Source organism: Gymnoscopelus microlampas, assembly GCF_963454915.1.
Source record: "Gymnoscopelus microlampas genome assembly, chromosome: 2".
Taxonomy (NCBI): Eukaryota; Metazoa; Chordata; class Actinopteri; order Myctophiformes; family Myctophidae; genus Gymnoscopelus; species Gymnoscopelus microlampas.
The window spans coordinates 20,989,397-21,009,887 of record NC_139939.1 but is presented as its reverse complement, the minus strand read 5'-3'; the positions used below and the strand labels follow the sequence as shown (position 1 = coordinate 21,009,887).

Sequence of the window (20,491 nt, the reverse complement as noted above, 5' to 3'; positions counted from 1 at the left end):
GTAAAAAATATGAAGTTTAGAGGTTTCTGCACGACAGCAACGATTAAATTGTGTGTGTGTGTGTGTGTGTGTGTGTGTGTGTGTGTGTGTGTGTACCTGTAGCTGCTGCAGCTCTCTGACGTTGGCGTCACACTGCAGTTGCAGGTCTCTCATCTGGTTCTCATGTTTCTGCTGCTGGTGGAGCCTCTCGTTCTTCTGCCTCTTCTCCTCCTGGGCTGCAAACTGATCAAACAGCAACAACCAGTCCTGTTAACCACATGGACGCTATTCTGTCCCTATTCTGGGCACCATGCATGGATTCACCCATTAGGACCTGAGGCCGATTCTACACATGCCTTCTAAATCAGTGGACAAAATGGACCACAATGGAAACCAGCCCCCTGGGGCGTTTTGTGTTAACCTCTGACTGTACTACCTGTACTGTTAACCCATTCAATCCGGGAACGCGTCTGTGTCATTTTAGATTTGAGCTATAGAACAGGAGAACTGTTGCACCTTTCTTTGTCCTTTTGGTGAGGATTAACTGCAGGTGCGGTGGTCTCGAAAAACATAAAGGTAAACTGATAAAAGGAGACTCGCTCACTGCATGGATGTATAGGAAAAACTCATTAGACGAGACTTAAAGAAAAACATTTTTCTTTATTTTGTAATGCCCATAATGTGCTCAGTGCTCAGTGGATTAAAAAGCAAAACGTAAAAAAAAGCAAAACATCATGAAGTTCACTATACAGACAGTTTATGCATCCAGTCCAGTCATGTCAGCATTCTCTTGATACACATTTTTGAATTTTTCAACAAATGTTTTTCAAAAATGTGTATCAAGAGAATGCTGACATGACTGGACTGGATTCATAAACTGTCTGTATAGTGAACTTCATGATTCAAATGTAACACAAATGTGTAATCCTGTTTTTTTCATGTCTGCAATTGATCTGTCCACGCCCTATGGTAGCCATGGTGATGACCTTGAGTAGTGATCCTCAGCACCTGAGCTGAGGTGATCAAGCACCCTATAAAAGCAGTGTATTTGTCTGTGTCCAACCATTATAGCACTGACGAAGGTCCTGGGAGGACTGAAAACGTTTGCTTTTTAATCCACTGAGCACTGAGCACATTATGGGCATTACAAAATAAAGAGAAACGTTTTTCTTTAAGTCTCGTCTAAGGAGTTTTTCCTATACATCCATGCAGTGAGCGAGTCTCCTTTTATCAGTTTACAGATTTGAGCTATAACCATTATTTAATATTTTGACTATTCAAAAATAGCAGATCTACAAGCTGATAGCGCGCCACTGAGTGCTGCACTATTCACTATTTTCGAAAAATCGTGAAAATGTGTGCAAATCTTTTGAGTAATTGTATTTTTTAAAGCAAACATTTTTTACTAAAATCTTCGCTTCTGGAGGTCCCTGGACTAGCAGATCTACAAGCTTGATCTCCCTGGACCAAATATTTCACAAATGTTTGCTTAAAAAATATATATATTCAAAGATTTGCACAATTTTTTCCACGATTTAAAAATAAATAGCATTTTAGACTTCATGGTAAAAGATCTACAAGCTTGTATATCTGCTATTTTTGAATGGCCAAAGAAATATTAAAATGACACAGATGCATTCCCGGTCTTAATGGATTAATAAAGCATTCAATCAATCAATGATAGTATGATCTGATGTTTTAGAGTACGATGTGGTGATCCTCTCCCTAATCTCACCTGTTTGATCTTGTCTCTCTCCAGCTCGACGCTGAGCGTGGCGGCGGTGATGCGGAGGCTCTTCTTGAACATGGCCATGCGCGTCTTGGCCTCGCTGCGCTGGATCTTTGGAAGCCTGGCCCGCTCCTGCGTCTGCTTGTTCTTCATCTCCTCGATGAGACGCTGGTTGTAGCGCTGCATCTGCTCCATCTCCTACACACACAGAGAGAACACTGGGTTAGTGTTTTAATGTAGGGCTGGGGTTATACGACTTCAAATCAATGTCACGCTTATTTTCAAACTTTTGACTCCTTTACGATTAATGATTTAAAAAGCATATATATAAATAGTGAAAATAGCTGATCTACAAGGTCACAACTCACCACGTTGTGATGCTCTGTGAGATTGTAATCGTTTTAATCAGTTCTAAAAATAATAATCATTTGCTAAGATAACCGATTAATGATCAATCCCTATTTTGGTCAATTGATAACTAGTGAATAAAATAGCCGATCTACAAGCTCACAACAGTGTAAGCTTGTACATCTGGTAATTTCACTATTTTTGCATACTCTCGTAAACACTGTTGTACGACAAAGTACAAAATAACGCTTAAGTGTTTAATCGATTCCTTGTTCAGTCAACAGACTACAGTCTTGAAAGACGGGACAAATCCCACAAAAAGTCACACAGAAATACAACAACTATAACAGCTATTTTAAAAGCATCTTTCTCGCACCTTCTCGTGTCTCTTCAGCAGCTGGTGTCGTTGCATGAAGTACTGGTCTTTGAGCTGCTGTTTGAACAGCTGGTGCTTCTCCTGCAGGTGGCGCTCTTCCAACTCCCACATGGCCGCCTCTCGTGCTGAATGCAGACAACAAAACACAAGGTCAGTCACAGCACACACGCACCATTCAAAAAAGCGCTAGCAAGTTATTTGTAAGGCATTACTAGTGCAGAGAGAGAGAGAGACACAGAGAGAGAGGACAGCTTGCGACAGAGAGCTCATCACCATCACTATGTGATATTACATCGTCTCTGTCGGGCAGAAACCTCATATGTCCAAAACAGGTACTTTTCAGGATTCAAATTAAAAAATAGCCAAAGTAACAGATCTACAAGCTCGAATTCGTGACACGTTTCGAGCTTGTAGATCTGCTACTTTTGCTACTTTCGTGCGACGCTATAGTATGATCAAGTAGGCCGTTAATTTACAAAAAAAACACAAAAAGTAAAACTTTTTAGATAAGAGGTTTCTGCCCGACAGCAACAATATAGTGTGGCAAAGATGTTTTATACATGAGACACTAGGGCTATGTTCAGACCAGCAGCCAAAATCAGATTTTTGGCCTGTATAGATTGGACTCAGATTGGTTTTCATCAAGTCTGAACTGCAAAAACACATTGGAAACACATTCCTAGGTGGTTTTGAAATGCAATTCAAATCATATTTTTTTAAGATGTTTCTCAGTCTGGGCACTCAGGCTCTGAGGCCTGTTTTAGACTTCATGGTAAAAGCTCACACCGCAGTGTGTTGTGAGCTTGTAGATCGGCTATCAGACACTGGTTCTCAAAATCGGGTCCGGGGACCACCAGGGGTCCCTTACGTTAAGGCTCTGTAACTCAGAGAGAGTGCAAATGGAAAGATAGAAACGGGTAAAACAAATCAAATCACGAATCCAATGGGCCCTTAACGGTGTCTTTAATAACTCAGAGAGTGTACAAATGGAATCAAATGGACGGGTCCAATTATACACTCTCATAGTGTAGATTGGGGTCCCAGAGAAAATAAATCCTATCAAATGGGGGTCCGTGGCCTAACGCATATCAAACTGGGGGTCCTTGAAATGAAAAAAAAAACTTGAGAATCACTGCCTCCCCCACCACTGGAAGGGAGTACATGCCTATGCTAAGTAAATGACCTCTGATGAGATGATGAGGAGTCAGCATTCTGCTTGCTTCTTGGAAACAAAAGAAGTTTCACTGCTGGTCATGTGGGTGGGGGGTGGGGGGGTTTGTGCAGCTCTTTCTAGACCTTTTCTGGATCAGGGCCCACTTGAACATTTTCTAGACCTTTTCTGGATCAGGGCCCACTTGGGTCCTTGAATACGTCCGTACCTCGCAGGAGCTGCTGCTTGTGGTTCAGACAGTCTCTCTCGATGGTGGCCAGCTCGTGTTTGTGCTGCTGGATGATCTTCTTCAGAGCGCTGTCCAGCTCCTGCTGCTGCTTCTGTAGGAACTCCTGCTCCTGTGAGGAGGAGAAAGACTCAACATTAATCCATTAATAAAGAGGTGGAGAGACATGGAGACTCCTACTAAACAAACACTCTATAGCAATGAGTACTATCAGAATATAGAGCCATTTAACACTTATCTTAACCAAAGAAATCACTTACTCTACCTTTAAATATATACCTTTAAATATACAAGAAATTACTGACATATTTGATCATTTTATACTTTCAAAACATGTAAAACATAGCAGAAATAGCTGATCTACAAGCTTGTTGATCTGCCATTTCTGCCATTTTTGGAAAATGTTTGAAAACCTATGAACATTTTTTTACAAATGGAAACATTTGCTAAATAATTGCGATTATCTCAAATAATTGCGATTGTAATAATTGTGACAGGACGGGGAACCCCCAGCCTGTGGTCCCCCGTTGCACACATCAGGAACACACGCAGACAGAGAAATAACAAGTCGGAATGAAGTTTGTACAATAAATTGCACAAGATCCACTACAAAATAGCCTCGGAAACCCATGCCTTTTTTTTTTACTACAAACAACCACCAGCTGGATTTGCATCTTGCGCAGGATACCAAACATCTAGCCGAAGGGGAATCACCCCCCAAGCCAAGGGGGATTATTAGGCTTCTGGGTTATAGGCAGGGCTACTCTGCTGCGCAGGCAGACACGTGCGGTGCTAGGGGAGAGGGTAACGTCAGTCAGAGCTAGCAACATAGCATTCATTCTCCACAGAGTCAGCTAATAGCCTACTGTCAGATATCGTTGCTGTCGGCCAGAAACCTCTTCTCCATATTCTTATATATATTCATAACTTGTTGTGTGTTTTCTTAAATTAACGCCTACTTGATCATACTATAGCGTCACACAAAAGCATTTCATGCTTGTAGATCTGCTACTTTTTATACTTTTGAATTCGAATCCTGAAAAGTAACAGTTCTGGACATATGAGGTTTCCCCCCGACAGAGACAATTATGCTTCCTGTAGCAATAGCCTTTATTAAATGGATAATAAAGGAGCCTTGTTGTGGTATGATGTAGCACCAGTGGAGAATCATGTCTGTAGAATAGTTTTGTCTCATTAAATTTTTTCGTCGTGTTATGGGGGGTCCATAACAACAATAACCATATCCATAACCATCAGTTATCGTTTTCTGCCCAGTTATTGATTTTGGACATAAAGATTGCTACGAGCTCATCATCAGCCATGCACACACACACACACACACACACACACACACACACACACACACACACACACACACACACACACACACACACACACACACACACACACACACACACACACACACACAACCCTACAGCTACTGAGGCGCTGTGCACTGAGAGACACAGCAGAGACAGGCTCAAGGAGCAGTGCACACACACACACACACACACACACACACACACACACACACACACACACACACACACACACACACACACACACACACACACACACACACACACACACACACACACACACACACACACAACCTTCACTTACATCCTGTATGGGGGCGTTGCACAAGGCACAGGAAGACAACTGAAACGACTGTATCATAATGTTGGCCACTCCCTGTGGATCACAATACATTATATATCGTTGCTGTCGGGGCAAAAACCTCTTATGTCCATGTTGTAACTTGTTGTGTTTTTTAGGTAAATTAACTCCCTACTTGTTAGTTGCTAGTTTTGAATTCTGAAAAGTAACAGTTGTGGACATATGAGGTTTCCACCCGACAGAGACGATATCCTCCTACACACTTATACTCCTGTTAACACCCAAAGCCCCCCACACACACGCACACACAAAAGGGAACAATGTAACTTTCAAGTGCAACTTTCCCATGCTCGTGGGCTACTCGTATGTGGGCTGGGAAACATGTTAGCGCACAGCTTAGGTAGACCCAGAGCCATGTAAAGAGAAGAGTTGCGACAATTCTCCACGTGGTGGGACGGAACTTGCCCTCTGCGCCACCCCGATGCGCAATTCTGACCAAAAGTTGCATTGTTCACCTAACTAGAACAGTAGAATATACTACACTGCACTCTCAGATAGGTGGAAAAGATCCCCGAAAGTAAAATGGAGCGAAGTTAACAGTTAAAAAAGCAAGGGAGAAAGAATATCTACTGAATGGAGTCAAGTTTGTATCATAAAGGCTAAAATATGCAGATACAGTTTCATGGAAGGGGAAGTTGAAAATTCACCACAAACGCAGCTGAACTGCCCTCGTTACCTCTTCGGGTGGGGCTTGGATAATCTCATCTTTAATATGTTTCATGATGGCATTTGTCACATGCTTGGGTGACAGTCCCACTTCCTGTTTGGACTGTTGCCATCGTAGCCATCAACAATTGAGGGGCGGAAGAGAATGACACTATAACCATGCATGGAGTCATTATGGCATTATCTAACATACCTCAATTGTTCCCTTGTTCTCTTTCTTTCACGTATTGTAATTATTATTAGGTTCCACAAGCTCTTTTTCAGCAACACCCTGTGTCACTACAGTTACACACCTGGCAGCTGCCCAGTACAATACCAAACATAACTCTACCACCACGCTCTGACCGCTCTGGTCTTCATACAGCCTTCATCAGTGTGGTGAAGGCCGGATGGACGAAACCGGAGGCATACTATATGGAATGATACAAAATATGGACTTTTATTTCTGAATGCGATCCTCAACGGTTCAATTAGCTGCCCACAGACGAGTAGACTGATATAGCTTGCTGTGGAGTGGCTGATTTAGCTTGCGAAGGGCTAAAGGGTGATTATGTAAACATCTATAAGAGAGATCAGTGAGGTGTGTGTGTGTGTGTGTGTGTGTGTTTGCTAGAGCATCCAAACAAGTTACCATGAATAGGAAATGTTCCTATTCCTTTTACAAGAAAATCGATGATGTTTAGGGAATATGCATTCCACTGTGTAGACCATGGCATTACCATAAGATAGTCAAGGCAAGAGGTTCATTTCCAACACGGGACACGCAATGCTATTTAAATACATGACCACTCGCTGTTCTCTTAATTAACTCAGTAAAGTAAAACCCTCTATTCTTAGAAAAACAGACCTCAGCTACAACTGTACTTGGATTGCCTTATCCGTCTACACCAAATCTCTTCGCCAAAAGTAGCCGATCTACAAGCGCCCACAATGCGTCGCAACGTGACGCATTGTGAGCTTATAGATCGGCTATTTTTGGCAAATGTTCCCGTCCAGACTACTGTATAATATCTAATAAAAGGCAGAAAAAGACAAAACATATCGGGGAAAAAAAAGGGGTTAAAATATTGCTAAAATATAAAATGACACAGATGCTTTCCCAGTTTTAATGGGTTGTTAAGGCCTACCTCCTTCTTGCGGTTCTTGAGCATGTTCTGGTACTTGGACAGCTCCTTGTCCTGCTCAGCTTTGATGCGCTTGGCCTCGTCTCTCAGCCGGTTGGTGTGCTCCTGCTCCAGACGCTCGATGGTCTGCTTCTGCTGCCGCTCCAGGTTCTCCACCTCCTGGTCGTACTGACGCTTCTTACTCTAGAGGGACGAGGAGAAGTAGCAGCGTTTTATGGTTATCCATAATAATATCGTTGTCGGGCAGATACCCCCCATCTCCAATGGTCCATTCTTTTCGGAAATTAACGCCCTACTTGATCACCCTACAGCGTCACACAAAAGCATCAAAAGTAGAAGATCCACAAGCTCATTTTTAGCTTGTATATCTGCTATATATATATTATATATATATACAATATGGTGGTTAAAAATGATTGTGATGCTATATTAACACATTTAGCTGGGGACCCCCTGGTATCCCCCCCCCCCCTCAAGAGCCCCTTGGGGTCGCCTGACCCCACTTTGAGAAACAATGGCCTACACCAGGGGTCTTCAACAGGGGGTCCGGGACCCCTAGGGGGTCCTCAGAGTTACTACAGGGGGTCCGCCAAATCTTTGTGTGATATGTTTTTTTCTTAGATTAACCACTTGAACCCTAGCATCCCTTTTCTGAGGAGAACTTTAGAAAAGCGTTGTGAGCTTGTAGATCGGCTATTTTTGGCAAAGAGTTATAGGTGTAGAGGGAAAAAAGAGCAGCAAAAGTTTATCTGAAACACAATTTTATACAATATAGAGGGGGTCCCTGCTTCATCTCTCTCTCAGCTAGGGGGTCCTTGGCCTTAAAACGTTGAAGACCCCTGGCCTACACCCTTCCTAAGACCAACCAGTAGGGGTCAGCAGTGACAAGGGACCACAGTACAAGGTAGTGGGTATTGACTGAAAGTGGATAGGGGAAAAAAGGTGTCTTTCTCAAATAGTCGCTCATGTTTCCAATTGAAACGTGATGGAATGGTGACATGATTTAAACGTGTGCCAACTGGTTAATGGAATATATGGGTTATAATAAAATATATAGAATATAGAGCATTCTAAATATCCAGCAGACGAGGCCCTGAATTCACCTGGGTGCCAGGCAGACAGTGTGTACACGTCATAGAATATTGGAATTTGTTCAACTTGCTTTTTGAAACCCTTGAGAACACATAATTGTCTCTGTCGGGTGGAAACCTCATATGTCCAAAACTGTACATTTTCAGGGTTCAAATTCAAAAATAGAAAAAGTAGCAGATCGACAAGCTCAAAACGTAAATTAATGCCCTACTTGATCACACTACAGCGTCACTCAAAAGCATCAAAAGAACCAGATCCACAAGCTCGAAATGCGCCGCTTCGTGCCGCGTTTCGAGCTTAAAAAAAAAAAAAGTGACTCCTACCCAACTGGTAAAAGTGAGATCGCTGACATTTCCTATCGTTTTGTGGAAGTTAAATGTGTGTGTGTGTGTGTGCGTGCGTGTCTCTGTATTGACACACAATGGAAAGGGAATGACTTGGGTGTGTTTACATTCCAGAGGCCAAATGCAACGGCTTTTCTTTGGCAAAAACAGCCTTACGGTAAAACTCTTAACTTTGATTGACGGCGAGATTTACATTTCACTGGGCAGGAATCAGTCACGGGGGGCACACTGATGTAAGAGCCGTAGGGGGGCTCATGAAAGCTGAGAGGTGAGGAGGCATGTCGAAAGGAGGCATGCCAGGGCTTAAGCTGGCATTGACTGGCAGGGGGTCAAGACGAACTCAACACAAGGTCTTTCCATGGGGTCCCCGGGATAAATGATTATAGTTAGGAACCAAATGGACCTTTTTACGGGTCTGTAACTCTTGAGTGTGTACAAATGGAACCAAATGGACCGTTAAGGGTCCACTTGGTTCCATTTGTACACTCTCAGGGTTCAATTAACACCCCATACCAGTACTTAAAGGTAGGGTAAGTGATTAAAAAACTAAAGTTTTTTGTTAAAAAGTTAAAGCACTATATTCTGATAGTAATCATTGCTATTGAGTGTTTGTTCAGTAACAGGGTCTCTCCAGCTCTTTAATAAACAGGTGGGTGACAAAATGTCAGCCAATCAGGAGAGAATACCCATTTATCAGATTATCCATTTATCCAGTTCCAATGTTGTCTCTCATTTCTTTGTGTCATCACCATATCAGAATATAGAGATATTTTACACTTATTTTAATCAAAGAAAATCACTTACCCTACCTTTAAGAGCAATCCTCCAGTGGAGGAGAAAAACAACAAGAATGCAGGTGATGTGTTGTTTTCGGCTTAACTACACATTCTACAATCACAGTAGCTGTGTGTGGTCCTTGACCCTGTTTAGTTAGCCGAGTTAAAAGGGATTTTCAACCTAAATCCCATTGTTCTGATGTGAGCAGAGCTTATATATATATATATACACACAAACACACACACACTATAGTGCAGGAAAGAATAGGCTATAGCCAAATTCCAACACTCAAATGTCTCCTTCGCCCCTCCTTGTGCACGACCTCAATGTGCGTTAGAGTTATGTGAAGTAGCAGAACTACTTGGAAAATGTAATATTAAAAATCTTTAAATCTTGTATGGGTGGGGGGGGGGGGTCCGTGGCACAAAATATTTTCAGATGGAGGGTTCGCAACCAATTACATTAAAACCATGTCATTTTAGATTTTACCGTTGGCTATTCAAAAATAGCAGATATACAAGCTCACAGCGCGTGACTTTGTGCCGTGCTGCAAGCTTGTACATCTGCTATTTTAGATTGTTTTATTTTTTTATCTTGAATAATTTAGATTTTTTTTAACACAACTCTCCTCTTCTGGGTGGGTCCCTGACACAAAATATTTTCAGATGGGGGGGTCCACGGCCAAATATATATCAATTTGGAGGTCCTTGGCACGGAAGTTTGAGAACTACTGATTTAGAAGGCATTTGTAGAATCGGCTTAATGGGTTAACTTGTGGGTCCTTGACATGAAGACGTGAGGAAGGAGTGTTTGAACTAGTGTTTAACACCGGGATTCCCGGGATGCGGGAATCCCGGGAATTCGGGGTTTTTTACCATCCCGGGAATTCACTTCGGTTCCCGGGCTTCCCGTTTTTTTTTTTTCTTGTTAGAAATGAATACTAATTAGTAGAAAGGCCTATCTACAGCGTGGAGGAATTACTATTATAATTAGGCAAGTTACTTGCCGCGTTGCCGACCAGGGCAGGGTCCCATCGTCCCGTTGTGAACCAATATGGGACGCACTGAATGTAACAGTAATGAACAAAATAAAACACAAGTGGCCGTGATGCCCCCTGCCTGCCCTGCGCACGCTGATTTCACTGTTTCCTCTGCTGTCAATATGGTAGACACCAGTTGACTAGTTCAGATTCAACATCATCAAGTGAAACGCTGCATTAACAATGGGTAGGTTTGATGATCGATCCTATATTCCAGCTTAAAATGCGCGCACGCCAAGCAATGCTTTTTGATAGAGAGAGAGGACAGACCGGAGAGCTGGAGAGAGAGAGAGAGAGAGAGAGAGAGAGAGAGAGAGAGAGAGAGAGAGAGAGAGAGAGAGAGAGAGAGAGAGAGAGAGAGAGAGAGAGAGAGAGAGAGAGAGAGAGAGAGAGAGAGAGAGAGAGAGAGAGAGAGAGAGAGAGAGAGAGAGAGAGAGAGAGAGAGAGAGAGAGAGAGAGAGAGAGAGAGAGAGAGAGAGAGAGAGAGAGAGAGAGAGAATTAGACCGATGTGGTCCGATTTTTTTATCATCATTAATGTAGCCTACCCTACCTACACTTGCATTTTAGAACGTTCAAACTACCATTTTACTAGAACTACCCAGTAGAACAAGTGAACTGCACAACAGCTGTCTGTCTCATTGATTGTCAGTGCTGGCAGCGCATGCATGTGCATCAAAATCACACTACAAAACCCCACATTTGATCAACAACAAAATATAGATTAATAGACAACATACAGCCAACATCCCAAAATGGAGTCTTATAATATCCAGCAAGTAGCCTAATATAACTTAATAACTGCAAACAAATGACAAGTTTAGGCTATCAAATCAATATCCTACAAAAGTAGAGATAAGCTGTGACCTCACCGGCGCTCTGATGGACAATAAATAAATAATCCTTTGCAAATTCTCTTGTCAATAATGATACAAATGGAACGTTTATTTCAGCAGCTAGAGTTTGACGTTGTTTGAGTGTTTTGAGCGCAGCTCCTCGTTAAGTTAATTGTCTTCACCCGCTGCTGCGCAACAAGGCAGATCTCCGCCAGGGCAGGGCACTATAGGCTATTATATTTATATATTATATTTATATGATTTTAAAAAATCAACTTTATTAGTGCAAGTTCATAGGTGGACACAATAGGGACATTTGGGCACCTCGGTGTAAAATTGGCTATTTAAGTATCTACATATAAATGCATTTTAGTGGGCACTTTTTTTTTTTTTTACCCTTTAACGGGAATTCCCGGGAAGCCCGGGAAAAGGTCTGAAAATTCCCGGGAATTAAAATTGGCTATTTCCCGGAAAATGTTAAACCCTAGTTTGAACTGACCGTTGTCTCCTGCTCAAAGCGCCTGTAGATCTGCTCCTTCTGCTGCTGCAGCTTGTTGCTGAGCTGCTGCTGGGCTCTCTGCTCCTCCTTCTGCAGGAGACGCAGCTCCCTCAGCTCCTGACGCCTGGGAGGAGGAGAAAGGTGTCGTTATGGAGAGATCTGTACTTAGACAGTAGGGGTCGGGATCGGGAACCGGAGGAACTGGATCCAACATTGACGAACCATGGAATGGGTTCTTTCACATTTACAATACTGGTGGATCTCCAACATTTTAATTTCAAGGACTACCATAACTCTGAGGGTGTACATTTGTACACTCTCAGAGTTACAGACATGTAAGGGTCCATTTGGAACCCCCAATAGGAATTGTTAATTATTTTGTCTATAATGACATGCCCCAAATAGGGACACCAGGTTGACAGTGGTTAAGAGTGTGTGTTTGTGTTTTTTATTTATTTTTTATACATATTGAATCATTGAAAAGACCTTGAGACTAAATAATAACTACATTGGATCCATTGGTTATTTTTTCCATTTCCTGAAAAAGTCAGTGTTTTGGACATACAAGGTCTCCGCCCGACATACTGTAGGGCTTTGGAATGATAATGTAAAGCAGCAACCAAATACAATGTCCTCATTAGCAGACTGGAAACTGCTTTGGTGCAACTTAGGCCTAATTCAATTCAGTCAGGTCCTAAACATAGCTTAGTGCAGAACTAATTTATGCATAATAGCTGCATACGTATTGATTTATAACTTCGGGCTAACCACTAGCATATTTCAGAAAAGTAACTCCCCACCCCACCTACCCACAGATATATTTAGTATGTAGGGTATAACACTTCTATTTTATTATGTTTTAATTCATATTTAACATTACTGATCTTAAAGCCAGATTTATACTTAGTTGCAACTAAGCCTGTGTCAAGTAATAAAAATAGCCAATCTACAAGATTTTTAGATTTTCCATTGTGTGACAACAGTCAATATTTCATTTCAAGCTTCTTTTGTTTCACCACACTATGCCTATTAGTTCAAAACGTTTCTTACATTTGATGAACTTGATGTACTTAGCAAAGGTACAATATGTTTATTAAAGTTGTATTTTTAAAATCTTATATTTTTAAACATTTTCCCATGGACCACCTGTAATTATACTGTGGACCACTGGTTGAGAAACAGTGTTCAGTAACAGTGGTTCTCAAAGTAGGGCCCTCAGGGGTCCTTGAGGGGGTTCCAGGCGGTCCCAAGCCAAAGCAATAGTTAGGAACCAAGTTAACCCTTACATGTGTTTACAAATGGAACCAAATGGACCTGTTCTATTCGTACATTCGCAGAGTTAAATGAACAATGATGATACTACAGTGTAGATTGGGGACCGGCAATCAAAATGGTATCAATTGTGGGTCCGTGGCCTAATGCATATCAAACCTGGGGGGGGTCCTTGAAATTAAAATGGTTGATAGTCACTGCTATAATCGTAAAGATCTTCTCTCATGGGGGTCCCTGGCAAATATGTGTCAATTTGGGGGTCCAAAAGTTTGAGAAGCACTGGTCTACAACAAGCAGAGCTCTATGAGGTAACAGAGTGCTGGTGGTATTAACCTGAGGTATCTCATCTCCTCGTTCTTGGTGTCGTTGTCGGTGATGATCTTTGACGTGGTCACGCTGACCTCCACTCCGTCCACCATGAACCTACGCGTCTTCTTCAGCGTCTTCTTCTGACGCTTGATGTCCTGAGAAAGAAAAAAAAGGAAGAACAATGGCAGCCTCTCTGTCAGTGACGGTTTGCAGTTCTGTCTTAAAACCCCATAATGTTGTTGAGTCCCTCAGGGCTCTATACTACTGTATTTTCTGTTTTCGCTCAACATCAAATATCTTCGCTGAAAATAGCCGACGCAGCGCGATGCATTGTGAGCTTGTCTATCTTATATTTTCTGCTTAAGTTTTCGCCAGAACAAGGATGCTAAGGTATAAGTGGTTAACCTTTGTTTACAAGAGTTCACTTATGATGGTGCGTTAACAACTTGTGCCTTAACAAACCCTTTATACTTCGTTGACCGGGGTTAGGGTTGTTCTGTACTTGGCCCCCTCTTGTTTCCCCTCTACACCAAATCTCTTTGCAGGAATAGATGGACTAGTCTTTTCAGAATGTGTGCCTATTCTAAAATGCCCAGAGGGTTCATGTGTGGTTAATGTTCAATTCAAATGTTTTACAAGCTAAAACCTGATATTGAAATTAAAATAACAATTGTTCAGAATTAGGGATCGGGCTGGGCTATATGACTTCAAATCAATATCACCATTATTTGAATCTTTTTCCTTTACAATTAATAAACGATTACAAAATAAAATAGTGAAAATAGCAGCACAAGTAAGCTTGTAAATCAGCTACTTTCCACTCTTTATGTATGCTACCATTGTACAATGAAGTATAATACAGGGTTAAGTGGTTAATTAGACTAATCGATTTAGTTAATTATAATACAATATCGATTAGAATTTGTGTCAATGTATTGTTATATGAGATATTAAAAAAAAGAAAAAGATTAAGTCGGTTATTGGTCCTAAATATCGTTTTTTGATATATGTTGGGTAAATTGCCCAGGCCTAACCTGTGAGGAGACAGATCCTGGCTCTTTGGTTTTGGAGAGGAAGCTGGAGATGGAGAGGTTCAGGTCTATGCTGCTGTTATCAGCTGAACCCCTGCCAGAGTCTGAGTCCTTCTCTCTGTTGTTGTTGGCCTGCTCTGAAACATCTCTCTGCTGGTCTTCCCCAGGTAACGTCAAGGTCACCTTCAGACCCTTGTAGGGGTCTTCTTTTTCCTCCTCGGCCGCCGGGCTGGGCTCTTCCACGACCTCGACCCTTTCCTCCACAGGAGCGGCGGTGGCCTCCGAACTCTCAGCGGTGGCTTTTCCTTGTTCTTCACCAGCTGTGACGTCGGCTGTGTCCACCTCGTTCTGGTTGGTTATCTCCAGCTGTTCCATCTGCGTGGCTGGTGCTTCAGCCTCAGGCTTGGTCTCTGGTTCGGTGGGCGTTATGTCCATCGCTATGTCCGACTCTGCGATCTTCTCCTCTACGATCTCTCCGTCCTCAATGGGGGTTCCTGGCGTTATGGCTGTCACGATTACAAATTTAAGTTGACGATTAATTGTCACTCAAATAATTACGATTAAATTGTGTGTTTGGCATTGAACATTGGAACATATGAATACAATATAAACGTCTTTATGCCTTTTAGGCTTTGTAATAAAAAAAATGCACAGGGCAGATATAATATACAAAGACATTATTTACATATTTAAGAATTTTATACATGTAAAAATTGCAGAAATAGTTGTCAACGCGTTACGAAGTGACGCGATGTAAGCTTGTAGATCTGCTATTTCTGCTTTTTTAATATATTTGAAAATGTGTGAACATTTTTCAACATGGAAACGATAATGCCAATTATGCCGATTATGCAAAAATAATTGCGATTATCTCAAATAATTGCGTTTGGACGATTATGTAATAATTGTGACAAGCCTACCTGGCGTCTCTTCTTGCTGTTGCACGACCGCCGGAGCGTTGGGTTCTTCAACCGTCGAGCTGGAGTCCACAACGTGGTTGGACACGGGGAGCTCCAGGGGCGTGGCGGGTGGCACTGGTTCAGCCTTCTCGGGGACAGGCTCCAGAACGGAAGGAGACAAGGGGACCTTCTCCTCCTCCGAGCTGGCAACGCTGACGTCCGACGGGGCGCGTTTATGGCCCTGGAGAGGGGTGTCGGAAACAAATTAGCAAGGAAGACAGAGGGACGACCAGGCTCAAAGCTGTCGTCACATAAAACCTGGATGTTGCTACGTAATAAATGATTTGGGGAAAGATGGCGGCTGGGACAGCATTCCATTGCTTAAACCCCAGGAAATTGGGGACCCCTAGGGGTCCTTGAGGGGATTCCGGGGGTCCCCAGCTAAATTATGGTAAGTTATAAGGATACTCTATTATGCCTAGATTGTAGAAGACTTTCTTCTTTTCCAAACCCTAGAAGAACTAAATATAGAGCCTCCAGACTTGTTAACTGATCAAAGGATATTGCCTGTATTTGTTCTATGACAAACATAGAGAAAATAGCTCACAATGCATCACATGGTGACACGTTGTGAGCTTATGTAGGTCTGCTATTTTTGAAAAACGTGCTGCAAATGTTTTTTTGTTCTGCCCACCAGTCGTGTCTCTGTGTCTTCCTCCTCCTCTTCCTCCTTGTGCTCTTCAATCTCCTCAGTGAACACCTCCGCTTTGGCTTCAGCTATCAGCTCCCTCACAGGCTTATTGTCTTTCACACTGGTGACAAAGGAATGCTGCACAAACACACACACCATTACACTTCATAAGACTATTACGTTCAATAATTCATTGTCAGTTACAAAAAACAACAACAACAAAGAAAAAACAATAAAAGATACAATTGGGAAAAATATATACATCATCCGGTCGAGGTGAAGCTGATAAGAAATGTGTTTATCTGTAGAATCCAAACAGCATCAGAAACAAGTACCCTAAGCTAACTCTCTGTGCTCCTCTCACCTTGCTTGCTGTAAATCGCTCTGGATTAAGAGCGTCTAAATGCCTAAATTGTATTGTAAATTGTGTCACCTCCAAAATCTCCTAAAAGAAGTCCCTCTCATATCTTTTCACAGTGTCTTTATACCTCTCTCTCCCATGCCAGGCCCAGGGGCCCCATGACAAAGAAACGATAGGTGTGACACGACCTTTTACATAATTAATAGCTTGATCAAACGGTTGATTCAATCAAAGGCAGGCCTTCAGGGCCTGACAAAAGGAACTAACACCTTCTAAATGATTACAGATAGAATGGAATAATTAAATAATAGCACCCATACACTCATAAATGATCAGTCAATCATAACAAAGCCTATCAGCACTGATGCCTTTAAGAGAAGGTAACGCTTTTAACATTTGAAGCTGCACCTATTTTAATGGATGGTACAGTTGAGCATGTTAATACAATTTAACTAATTAGTACATGTGCGGTGGTTGGAGGTGGTCTTCCTACTCTTCCATTCAGACATTTAGACTCCTGTTATACAGCACTTAGGTCAACTTGGTTGTTTTTAAATATGCTTTATTTAACTTGACTTGGTGTCGGGTAGGACACCTACTGGTTGACAAGTAGTACTGCCCGAAGCTCATAAGCCCACTCTCTCCCCTAGTCAGCGTAGGTGGATTGCCTCTTGCCTGAGCGGTAGGTAAACTTGGTCTCTCACACGGGAAACCTGGGTTTGAATCCCGGGTGTTACAGTTGCAGTTACCTCTCTCCATTCGGAGAGGACATAAAACGTACAGATTGCAGCTTTAACATTAGATTTGACCAATATGGTTTTATAAATTCATAAGGACCTAGGGAAATGAGATGCTATCAAGCTAGATTGTACCTTTACAGCACACATCTAAATCCCAAGTGTTAGCTGTGTGAGGATTTGTTTTTCAAAGGTATCTATCTACATCTATGCAATATACTGTAAATCCAATTAGACCTAAACCTTTCATCTTTAAACTTGTTCAAAACAACAAATCCCCCTCCAGACAAGCTTACCTTCAGCCTAAAAAGCTGTTTCCCATATTGGACCACTGGCCTGAGAATACACAGTTGCTTCCATATCAGCACCTTCAATGGTGGCGGAACACTATGCTGTATTTTCAAGCACATTGAGCCTTTCTTGGAGTAATTACAATGCTTTCGGTGTGTCTCTGTAGACTCCTGTACGTAACGTCCTAACTCCCTATTGTCTGTCTGAAAGTAACTGGCAGAGCAATTTAACCCATTTAATCCAGGAATACATCTGTGTCACTTTAGATTTCTTTGGCTATTCAAAAATAGCATATGTACAAGCCATGTAGCTTGTAGATCTGCTAGTTAGTTAGTTTATATGTTTGAAAATAAATCGTGAGAATGTGCGCAAATCTTTGAATATATATATACATCTTTAACTCAAATATTTGCTTCTGGGACTCCCTGGAACAAAATATTTTGAGATCCGTGGACAAATAAATATATAATTTTGGGTGGTCCTTGACATGAAAAAAGTTTGAGAACCACTGAAATTACAGCAACACAAGTTAAGATTTTGTTAGGATGTTAGAATTTAGAAGACATTTGTAGAATCCCCAGACGCAAAGATTTGAGCTAAAAATGTTCCCTTTAAAAAACAGATATACTGTATTCAAAGATTTGCACATATTTTCAAGATTTTTCCCAAAACAATAGCAGATCTACAAGCTTGTAGAGCTTGTATATCGGCTATTTTTGAATAGCGTACAGTATAAAATAATGGTTATAGCTAAAAAAAAAACGAAAATGACACAGTAGGCTATGCGTTCCCGGATTGAATGGGTTAAACCCATGGGAAGAAGAAACGCCTGGTCAGCTGACGTCAGCTCCAGTGCTCGGGGATGAGCGGTAGCATCACTAGCACACATGGTGCTGTACAGCATACTGACGTGCTCAGCAGGGTGAACAGATGTTCACCTCAGGTACAATGTGGGTGCCCACGCTTGGAAAGGCAAGTGAATGAATAGGACTGGCACAATTATATCGTTGCTGTCGGGCAGAAACCTCTTATCTCCATATTCTAACTTTTTGTGTTTTCCCCCCCGTAAATTAATGCCCTACTTTAGAGGTCTTCAACAGGGGGTCCGGGACCCCTAGTAGGTCCTCAGAGTTACTACAGGGGGTCTGCCAAATCTTTGCGTGATATGATTCTTTATTTTTTTCATTAACCACTTGAACCCTAGCATCCCTTTTCTGAGGAGAACTTCAGCCAAAAATAGCCGATCTACAAGCTCACAACGCCTCGCGCTGCGAGGCGTTGTGAGCTTGTAGATCGGCTATTTTTGGCAAAGAGTTACAGGTGTGGAGGGAAAAAAGAGCAGCAAAAGTTTATCTGAAACACAATTGTATACAATATATACAATCTCAGCTAGGGGGTCCTTGGCCTGAAAACGTTGAAGACCCCTGCCCTGCTTGATCACACTACAGCGTAACTGTTAACAATTTATATTAATCTGTATGAAAAACTCGATGAAATGAACAGAGATGTCATATTTTCATCATTCATTTCACGTCGCTGTTGTTGTTATTGTACCTGTAGGAGCTGTGCTGTACTCCATCTGTTGTCTACGTTCTTATCCAAACACCTCCTTAGGAAGTCACTGAACTCTGGAGACCTGGAATGCATGAAGGGAGACGGCTCAACAACTGAAATAATCATTGGCAACAATTCATATTGTGCAAAAAGATGCTACGCACACCAGATCCTTATAGTGGTGCTGGCTCACGGCAGAAAAATCTTAAGGTAAATTGTCAAAAGACAAAAAGTGGCCGCACACACCGTTATAACCAAAGTACAGATTTATTATAGGACGCAGAGTAAAAAGTGACCAACGTTTCGGCACAAATGCCTTCTTCAGGGTATATGAGTACTTTGGTTATAACAGTGTATGCGGCCACTTTTTGTCTTTTGACAATTTACCTTTAAACAATTCATATTGACCATATAGGAACTGGGATGTAAGCCGTCTATAAGTATTTTGTAGAATAAGAAACATTAAGTTCACACAGTCTATAAGTTATTTTCTCCATAGACAAAGGATGCATTACCAGACGATGTTCTGTGCAGGCTGTGTGGCGTCATATGAAGTAACTGACATAGTGACAAATATCGTGGACACTTACTATACATGGCACTAAGACCCAGAAATTCTCTGAATAATTCAATTGCAGCAATATAGAACTGCTATTTTAGCACATAAACGAACGTAAACACAATAAAGGGTGACATATCGTCTGTTGGGTGGAAACCTCATATGTCTAAAACTGTGACTTTTCAGGATTCAAATTCAAATATAGCAAACGCTCGAAAGCTCAAGATTTCAAAAAGCTCGAGCTTTCAAGCTTTCACTATTTTTGATGCTTTAGTGTAGCGCTGTAGTATGATTAAGTAGGCGTTAATTTGCGAAAAAAAATATGAATTCTATGGAGATAAGAGGTTTCTGCTGGGATGAGAAGGTCTCACCAGCGTGAAGGCTGCATTAGGGTGGGGGGCTCAGCCTTGGCTATCTTCAGCAGCACTCTCATGGGGTTCATCTCGTGGTTGGGGGGCTCGATCTGGGCCAGCTCGATCAGCGTCACCCCCAGGGACCAGATGTCGGCCTTGTAGTCGTAGGGGCGGTCCTTGGACGTCTCGCACATCACCACCTCTGGAGCCATCCTGGGGTAGGAAAAGGATACCATTATGAGGTGAGGGAACTAGGGGTGCAACACTTACTCAAACTAATTGATTTTAATAAATATTTGATTTTGGGGAAAAAATATATATATAATTTTTCCTTTCTTTTTAACCCATTATGGCCTGAGGTTCCGATTCTACAAAATGTCTTTTATCCTAACAGTTTTTAAAAATGTTTTTTAATGCCAAGGACCCCAAAATGTATATGTATTTGGCCGCGGACCCCCATCTCAAAATATTTTGTTCCAGGGACCCCCAGAAGCAAAGATTTTAGTTAAAAATGTTCGCTTTAAAACAATATACATTCCAAGATTTGCAC

General features: G+C 41.9%; 1 protein-coding gene across 1 annotated transcript in view; it reads right to left on the bottom strand.

Moving 5' to 3' along the window:
* The window catches only part of LOC311061839 (STE20-like serine/threonine-protein kinase), a 52,779-nt gene that overhangs the window by 4,669 nt on the left and 27,619 nt on the right, over positions 1–20,491 (bottom strand). The window contains exons 6-17 of the mRNA XM_084080536.1: positions 19,960–20,154; positions 19,030–19,111; positions 16,090–16,224; positions 15,417–15,636; positions 14,500–15,002; positions 13,490–13,620; positions 11,885–12,008; positions 7,303–7,482; positions 3,812–3,941; positions 2,433–2,557; positions 1,715–1,906; positions 97–222 (exon numbers count right to left, since the gene is read on the bottom strand). Coding sequence (XP_083936662.1) covers positions 97–222; positions 1,715–1,906; positions 2,433–2,557; positions 3,812–3,941; positions 7,303–7,482; positions 11,885–12,008; positions 13,490–13,620; positions 14,500–15,002; positions 15,417–15,636; positions 16,090–16,224; positions 19,030–19,111; positions 19,960–20,154 — 2,143 coding nt within the window. The remainder of the gene's footprint in view (positions 1–96; positions 223–1,714; positions 1,907–2,432; positions 2,558–3,811; positions 3,942–7,302; positions 7,483–11,884; positions 12,009–13,489; positions 13,621–14,499; positions 15,003–15,416; positions 15,637–16,089; positions 16,225–19,029; positions 19,112–19,959; positions 20,155–20,491) is intronic.